The 7,461-nt window shown below is 26.2% G+C and overlaps 1 protein-coding gene across 5 annotated transcripts; it reads left to right on the top strand.

Annotated features, from left to right (window-relative positions):
- Window positions 1-907: 907 nt before the first annotated feature.
- LOC124926827 lies at window positions 908-3,172 on the top strand. Of its 5 annotated transcripts, XM_047467138.1 has the most exons (6): window positions 908-997; window positions 1,267-1,332; window positions 1,421-1,566; window positions 1,808-1,979; window positions 2,058-2,277; window positions 2,862-3,172. In XM_047467138.1, the coding sequence occupies exons 3-5, from the start codon at window positions 1,429-1,431 to the stop codon at window positions 2,243-2,245; spliced, it is 498 nt and encodes a 165-aa protein (XP_047323094.1). In that variant the 5' UTR covers window positions 908-997; window positions 1,267-1,332; window positions 1,421-1,428; the 3' UTR covers window positions 2,246-2,277; window positions 2,862-3,172. The 5 variants fall into 5 exon arrangements, with proteins under 5 accessions (XP_047323094.1, XP_047323092.1, XP_047323096.1 ...); XM_047467136.1 differs by having other exon boundaries at window positions 928-1,332; XM_047467140.1 differs by having other exon boundaries at window positions 928-1,332; window positions 2,058-2,278; window positions 2,905-3,172.
- The last annotated feature ends 4,289 nt before the right edge of the window (window positions 3,173-7,461 follow it).

The following is a 7,461-nucleotide window of genomic DNA, read 5'->3' as shown; positions in this document are numbered from 1 at the left end:
GAACTGTGGTTAATTTGGATATTTATGTGAGAGTAAATGGATACTTGGGTCGGATTGTGGGTTGACCCGCCCATAAACTTAAAACGGTTAAAAATAAATTTAAAAATGTTATTTGTAGGTTTCGAACTTGCAATCTAACAAAACAAGTACAACCTTTAACCAAATGTGATTGAGATGTGATTTGTCGAGGGATAATAGACCATCGACAAATCTATATATATATATATATATATAATGATGCTTAATTTTTAAAGTGTCCGGATTGTCGGGTCGAGAGCTGTGGTTAATTTGGATATTTATGTGAGAGTAAATGAATATTTGAGTCGGATTGTGGGTTGACCCGCCAATAAACTTAAAACGGTTAAAAATAAATTTAAAAATGTTATATGTACGTTTCGAACTTGCAACCTAACAAAACAAGTACAACCTTTAACCAAATGTGATTGAGATATGGTTTGTCGATGGATAATAGACTGGTATCATTTGAAAGTGGTTAAAGAAATATGAATCAAATATTTAATTGACCAAAGTGTGAGGTCGTGATGCTAATTATTAAAAAAATATGAATCAAATATTTGATTGACAAAGTGAAAGTGTAAAGTCACGAAATGAGAGATTTATTCGAAAAAAATATGTGATGAAACATGTGAGAAAATAAGTTGTTTTATCGAAGTGAATAAAATGTGAAATGAGAGCGTTATATTTTTTATTTTAATAATTTAAAAAAATTGAATAAATATTATTATAATTTTTTTAATTTATTTTATTTTTATCTATCCGTGTACATAGCAAGTAAATTTTCCTAGTTATTATTATATTTATTAATAATAGTAATAATAAACCTTTTTTTTTATCTCTTCTTCATTTACGCATTCTCCCAAATTTCTTGCTTCACCCTTGCAGTCTCACTCTCCATTCTCATATCCCGATTCGCAAACTGGGCTCCGAAGTCAGTTCAGGCATCGGTTTCCTCGAAGTCTCGATCCCTGTCAGTCAGGTAAGCGTTCTTCTTCTTATCCTAGTTCTTTTTGAGTTTGTCGTCTTCTTCTTCCTTTTTCTTTATGCTTTCGCGACGGCGGAATGGACATTTGTACAGAGGTTCGATTGTTGACGCATGAATGGAACATGTTTGAAGACGATTAAATCAAAATTTCCCTTCATTTAAGTACCCATGTAGTCTTTTCTCTGTATTTGGGGTTAACTAACTAGCCTAGGCTTGTCTTCTTTATTTGGGTAGTCTGCTTCTGACATTGATCGGATTTCCAGATTCGCTCACTACTGAGACTGCATCACTTCCTTAATCTGGATTCTATTAGTCCAGATTCAGTCTAAGTAAGTTGTGCTGAATTTGTGCCGCCCTTTGGAAACTTATCTGAAGGCCTTGTTCATAGAAATTTACTGATGATTAAACTTATCTTAGGCATTAGGATGAAGCTAAAGGTAGTATTACGCAAAGTCCGTGACTATGTCCGCTACGATCTGAAGGAGATTGCTTTTCCTTCGTCTTTACCTGATCCTCCACATATAAAAAAGCGGCGGAAGCTCACATACTATGAATGGTTTCTTGTAAGTTTTGTTTTTTCTTAGTTTTTTAATAATTGAACATCTGATAGATACACATACATATACAGCCCCCAAACTAGACCAGTTTGTGTATAGCTGGTTTTACTTTTATGATGATGGTGAACATAGTGCAGCAAAACCTCTGTAAATTAGTGTGGATAAAGAACATTATCATCTGAGCTAGCAATAGTTGATTCCACCTGACAATACTAATTATGATTGCATGATGGTTGAGCATGATCAGGTAGTGAAGGAAGGATCGAGAATTTATGGTGCAAGTTGGGTAAGAGATATTGGACCTGAACTTCGGCCAAATGAATATAAGAAAGAAGAAGAAGAAGAAGTGAGTGAAGAAGGAAAGACTAGTGTTGATACTAGGAAAGGGAATGAGCCTTCTTCTACATTGGAAGATCTTGGTATGAAAATTTTGCAGTAATCTTTTTGGATTAATAGATTGAGTTGTGACTAAAGAAATAAATGAATGAACTGAACAGCTGTAGCTGCTAGAGGTGGCATGGAAACACTTAGGCCAGCTTTACAGCGTTTGTATATGACAAGAGCTTCTTCATATAAAGATGCCTTGCAGAAATTCATACTAGGTTATCAAGAAGGTATACAGCAAGTTATGGACATGAAGAAGAAGAAACAAGAAGATTCTGACCAACCCAACACCCACCAATAATAGTAAAACAAGTTGATTGATCTCATCCAATGGGCAGGTTTGCTTGCTTTCAATCACCATTTCATCATTTGTTACATTAATATGCCTTACATTTTTTGCATATAAGTTCATCTTTTTTCTTTCCTTTTTACATTTTTTTGAAAATTTAAATTATGAAGAAGAAGTTGATTAGAAGATTTAAGAGTCCCAAAACCCAAAACTGTTTGAACAAATTTTATGGGTTTGGTAATTGGGTGTAAAAAATGAAATATGTGTATATGACATTAATTTGATTAGAAGAGTCCCTTGGGTTAGTTCGGTTTAGTTGGACGCTACATGTACTGGTAGTGCAGGTATCCATTAAGAAAGTGCCACATCTACAAAGAGAAAAAAATTAACAAATGAGAGAGGTGATGCTTTACTTTTGTGTATAGGTGTCACTTCATGAGTGGGATACAGGTAGTGCCTGCATCGAATTAACCAGTCCATTGTTCTAGCAGCAGGGTTCTACTCCTGACCTGCCCCCTTGGAGTCTCCTGTTTTACTTAATATGATTATCCATTCCAATAGTTATATAATTGGACTGTGAGTTGGTATTTTAAACCAATAGTTGTCTCTTTATTTATTTATGTCAATTGCAGCATGTAAAACTGATCCAGCAGAGAACACATCTTCTTCATCAGGGGTTGATGAGATCTCAAACTGTTTGATTTGGTGATTCGATCATAAATTGCAGCAGCCAACATCTTTAGATTTGAGATTAGAAGAAGCTGATCAAGAAGAAGTCTTCACTCATGGCAAAATATCTACTCTTCACAATATGCTCTTGTGGTTGAAAGTATGTCTCATACAAATCTATGGAACCCTGTGTATATTATTTAATTAAACAATTCATAGATTTCAAGACTGTAGGATTCGTCTTTAATCTATCCATCTATTTGCCTTTGATTTTACCACCAAAAAATAAAAATTAATTAGGACTAATTTGTATTTACATCCTTCATGCCCCCATTACAAGTGTAGTATAATTTTATAAACTACCTTACAAAAATATGACAAATTAATGAATTATAAGACTACATGTTTTGACAATTACAATTTTATAAGCCATTCTTGGCACAAATTTTATCTCCATTTTTAGAAATAAAATAGATTTCAATTTGTAAATATTTGAAAATTCAAGCCCATAATAACTTGACTTTTTGGTGTTTTTTGTTTCTTTTCTTTTTTTCCGCTATTTGAGATTCGAACTAGGGTTAATTTTTTCTTTTCTTTGATGCGAAAGCGCTCTAAGATATGGAGTCGTTAAGATGTTTGAGTCTAGGATTTAGAAACATACATAGCTATAGTTGAGTTGGTTACATCAGTGTCAATGCAATGCCTAGGGTTGAATTCTTGGAGTATATATATATATATATTCTTTTTTACTTTCAGCCTATTATATGTTCTAAACTTACTGTAACAAAATTTATTTCACATAAAATGTAGGCCTTCTTTAGGTTAATTCTTCCGCTACTAAGATAATAATTAGTAAAGTGAACCTCATCACAACCTAACCATCCTAACTCAACCAATATTTCACATTTTCGAATAATCGAATTAGAATATCAAATCTACTTCATCGAGTCCACATGCAACCAGCTTCATACAGTGAGTACATATGACTCTACGTGCGGTTTTAAAACCGCCAATTAATTAAGCCCTAACTATCTAAACTTAGTTGAACTACCAGTTTCTTTTTTGTTAATTAAGGGTTCAGGTGATTTAGGATTTGATGAAGACTATTGGTGACCATTGGCACTGAAATGTGAGTCTAAGACTACAACCTCAGCGAAATCTGTTCTATTAGTTCTTTCTGTGAGAGCACTTACAAGGCTCGACATCTTCGGATCGAGGACAAACTTTCTCGAAACTTGGTGGGCTGACTATGATTCAATCCCTCGAGAAAGAGAATGAGCCTCAAACTTTCTCCTGATTCCGACAGAGCAAAGCTACTCTAGCAGCAGTTAGCGCCAAAGGGCTTTCTCTTAGACGAGTAACTTAGCGCCAAAGGGCTTTCTCTTAGACGAGTCACACTCTTTAAACGCCCTAAGAAATAGACTGAAGTCATTCCGATAAGGCTTTTATTTTATTCCGAAGAGAGCGAATGAATGAAAATGCAACTTTGTTTTCACTTAATTTTTATTACAAATATGATTTAACTAGAGATAAAATGTACCTCGGGTAAAACCTTCTATCAGTTGGAATTTTTCTATTTAGATTTCCAAGCTAATCATAACAGCTAAAAGCGCTTATTAGATGAATGTAGGGTTTATTTCAACTCTTTGGCTTCAAGTTTGAGCAGAAAGCTACTATCGGTCTCTCTCATTCTCTCATTTAGTAAAGTCTTTTGTCGAGGCAGCATCATTTGCCTTATGAGGAATCAATCCCTTTTGGAATCCGATAAGGCTACTGACAAGGGTCCAAGTTCAATAGTGCTTCCAGTCTTTTCTCAAATATCGACCTTAGGGTTCATCTCTTCCGAAGGAAGAAATAAAATTACAAGCAGGATAAAACAAAGAGATCGAATGACGGTAATCTTTCTCTATAACCAGTTTTTCCATCATATCTGAACAATAAAGCGGATGAAAACCGACCAACATTTATTCCAAGTTGGTATGACAATGATATCACACAAAACTGTTTACCGTACAAAATTCAAAACCAAGAACTCAAAACAATGATATCACACACCAAACCTTGCCCAGCCTAAAGTCATAAATGGATAGCTCATGGTTTTGATATAATAAATTGTAAAAAAAGGAAATGACACATCGTGGAGATTCTACAAAAGTAATGTCACTCAATACCAGGATTTAAGAATTTTATTATGCTTTCTTGTCTTACCCAAAAACAATTTTTGCTCTGGTGACAAAAACTTCTTTTCCCTAGGCTATTCTCTGTCTCTCTTCCGCTATTTTGCGACAGTCTTCCCACAAATAAAATAAAATAAATGTTTATTCTATGATCCTATATTAATTATTTATTTGTTTTGATAAATAATAAAAAAATTCAAAATGTATTTTATTATATAATATTTTCTTTTAATAATAAGATATAATTTAGTGTTAATATTATAATTTGATTACTAAATTATATATAATTAAAAAAATATTTTTAATATTAATATTTTTTTAAATTAAAATAAACTAATAATATTGATTTAGGTTTCCAAAATGTTAACAGATTATTATTAAAATTCAATATATTTATTATTATATTTAATAAATTAAAAGTATTTTAATGAATAATGAAATATTTTAAATTAATTTTATATAATAAATTAAAATTAAAATAATTATTTTAATTTAATAATTAAAATTTTAAATTTTATATAAAGATAATAGAAGTAAGAAAATAACACTCAAATAATTGAGTTGATAAAATTATTTTAAATTTTAATTTTAATTAAAACACTTATACCAAATATACATAATTTTTTTATAAAAAAAAACATTAACTTAAAAAATTAATATAAAATTTACATATTTCTTAAAACAACATAATATATAACTTATAATTTCTTATAATAACTCTTTTAAAATAATATATTTACTTTATTATATTTTAAAATAATATTATATTCCACATATAATTTATTTTATTAATTTTATTTTACTTTTTTTTAAATAATATATAATTTGTTATATTTTAAATAAAATTATAAACAATAACATATATAACTTAAAAAATTATATTAAATTTATTTTATTTATTTGTAAATAATATATAATTTATATGATTTTTTCAAGAATAATATATTTCAATTATAATTTTTTTATATTTATTTTATTTAGTTTAAATAATATATAATTAATTATATTTAAATTAAAGAAACATTTCTTTTAAAATTTATTTACTTAAAAAAAATAATAATATATATATAATCAAATTTCTTGTTATTATTAAATAATAAAAAAACTTTACTTTAGTTTATAATAATTACATTTATATATTAAATTTGAATTTTATATTATTTAATAATTAAGAATATTAAAATAAATATTTATATTATTAAAATATATTAACTACATTTAATTCTTGTTTTTAATAATACCATTAAAAATATTTTTAATATTTTTAATGTTTTTATATTTAATTGAATTGTTACATCAAATTTAAATATTATTTTATATTTAATTAAAATATAATATTTATTTATATTTATTCTAAATATTATGAAAATAATTTTTATATTATAAAATACTAAAATATATCTTATTTTATATATATTCAAATAATATAAAAATATAATATTTTTAAATTCTAAATTATATTATTATTTATAAAATTATTTTATTTATTAATATTTTAAATAATATAATAAAAATAATTTTATATTTTAAATAATAATATTTATTAATTTTGTTTTGTTTTAATTTAATTTATTTTTTTTCAATTATAAAATATTATTCTTTAATATAAAATTATATTATATTATATATAATAATAATTTTATATTTGTTATTAAATTTTGAAATTTATGATTGAAACTTGAAAATTTTATTTTTATTATAACTTCTAAATAAAAATATATAAAAGTTTAAAAAGAAAAAGAAAGAAGCGGATAATATATATTTTTTATATATTTCTCTTTAAAACATCCGCAACAAACGCAACAAAATAATATATATTTTTTATTTTAAATTATAATAATATATAATTATAGTAACAATATTTTATAAAATATTATCAATTTTATTTTTTTATTAATATTTTTATTAATAATATAATTTATACTTTTTTTTACCTTTTTTTTATATTATTTTTTAAACAATAATATTATAATTTGTTAGTTAAATATATTATATTTTAAAAGAAATTAATGAGAATTATAATTAAAATAAGTTAAGTTACTTGTTATAAAAACAAAAAAAATAAAATCATTAAATCTTTATATTACAAATTAACAATATAATAATATTTAATTATTAATAATAATTAAAATAAACATAATTTTATAAAATATTATAAAATCAGTCTTTGTAAATTTTAATATAAACATCTTTATACATAATATTATAAAATTTTAATTAATCTATTAAAATATTTTATTAAATATATTATAAAAATATAATTTTCATATTATTTTATTTTTATTATTTTTATAATTTATTTAAAATAATATATAAAATACTTATAATATTAATTTCATTATTAAATTATATGTATATTATTAATAACTGATCTTTTTCAAA

This window comes from Impatiens glandulifera, chromosome 2, assembly GCF_907164915.1.
Source record: "Impatiens glandulifera chromosome 2, dImpGla2.1, whole genome shotgun sequence".
Classification (NCBI taxonomy): Eukaryota; Viridiplantae; Streptophyta; class Magnoliopsida; order Ericales; family Balsaminaceae; genus Impatiens; species Impatiens glandulifera.
Note: the sequence above shows the minus strand (reverse complement) of the source record. Positions and strands in the feature narration are given on the sequence as shown.

Excerpts from the sequence above, each read along its gene's own strand:
- LOC124926827 (XM_047467138.1), top strand. The coding sequence starts at position 1,429 with ATGAAGCTAAAGGTAGTATTACGCAAAGTCCGTGACTATGTCCGCTAC. Across the intron at positions 1,567-1,807 it reads CATACTATGAATGGTTTCTT|GTAGTGAAGGAAGGATCGAG; the intron begins GTAAGTTTTGTT and ends GAGCATGATCAG. Across the intron at positions 1,980-2,057 it reads TTCTACATTGGAAGATCTTG|CTGTAGCTGCTAGAGGTGGC; the intron begins GTATGAAAATTT and ends TGAACTGAACAG.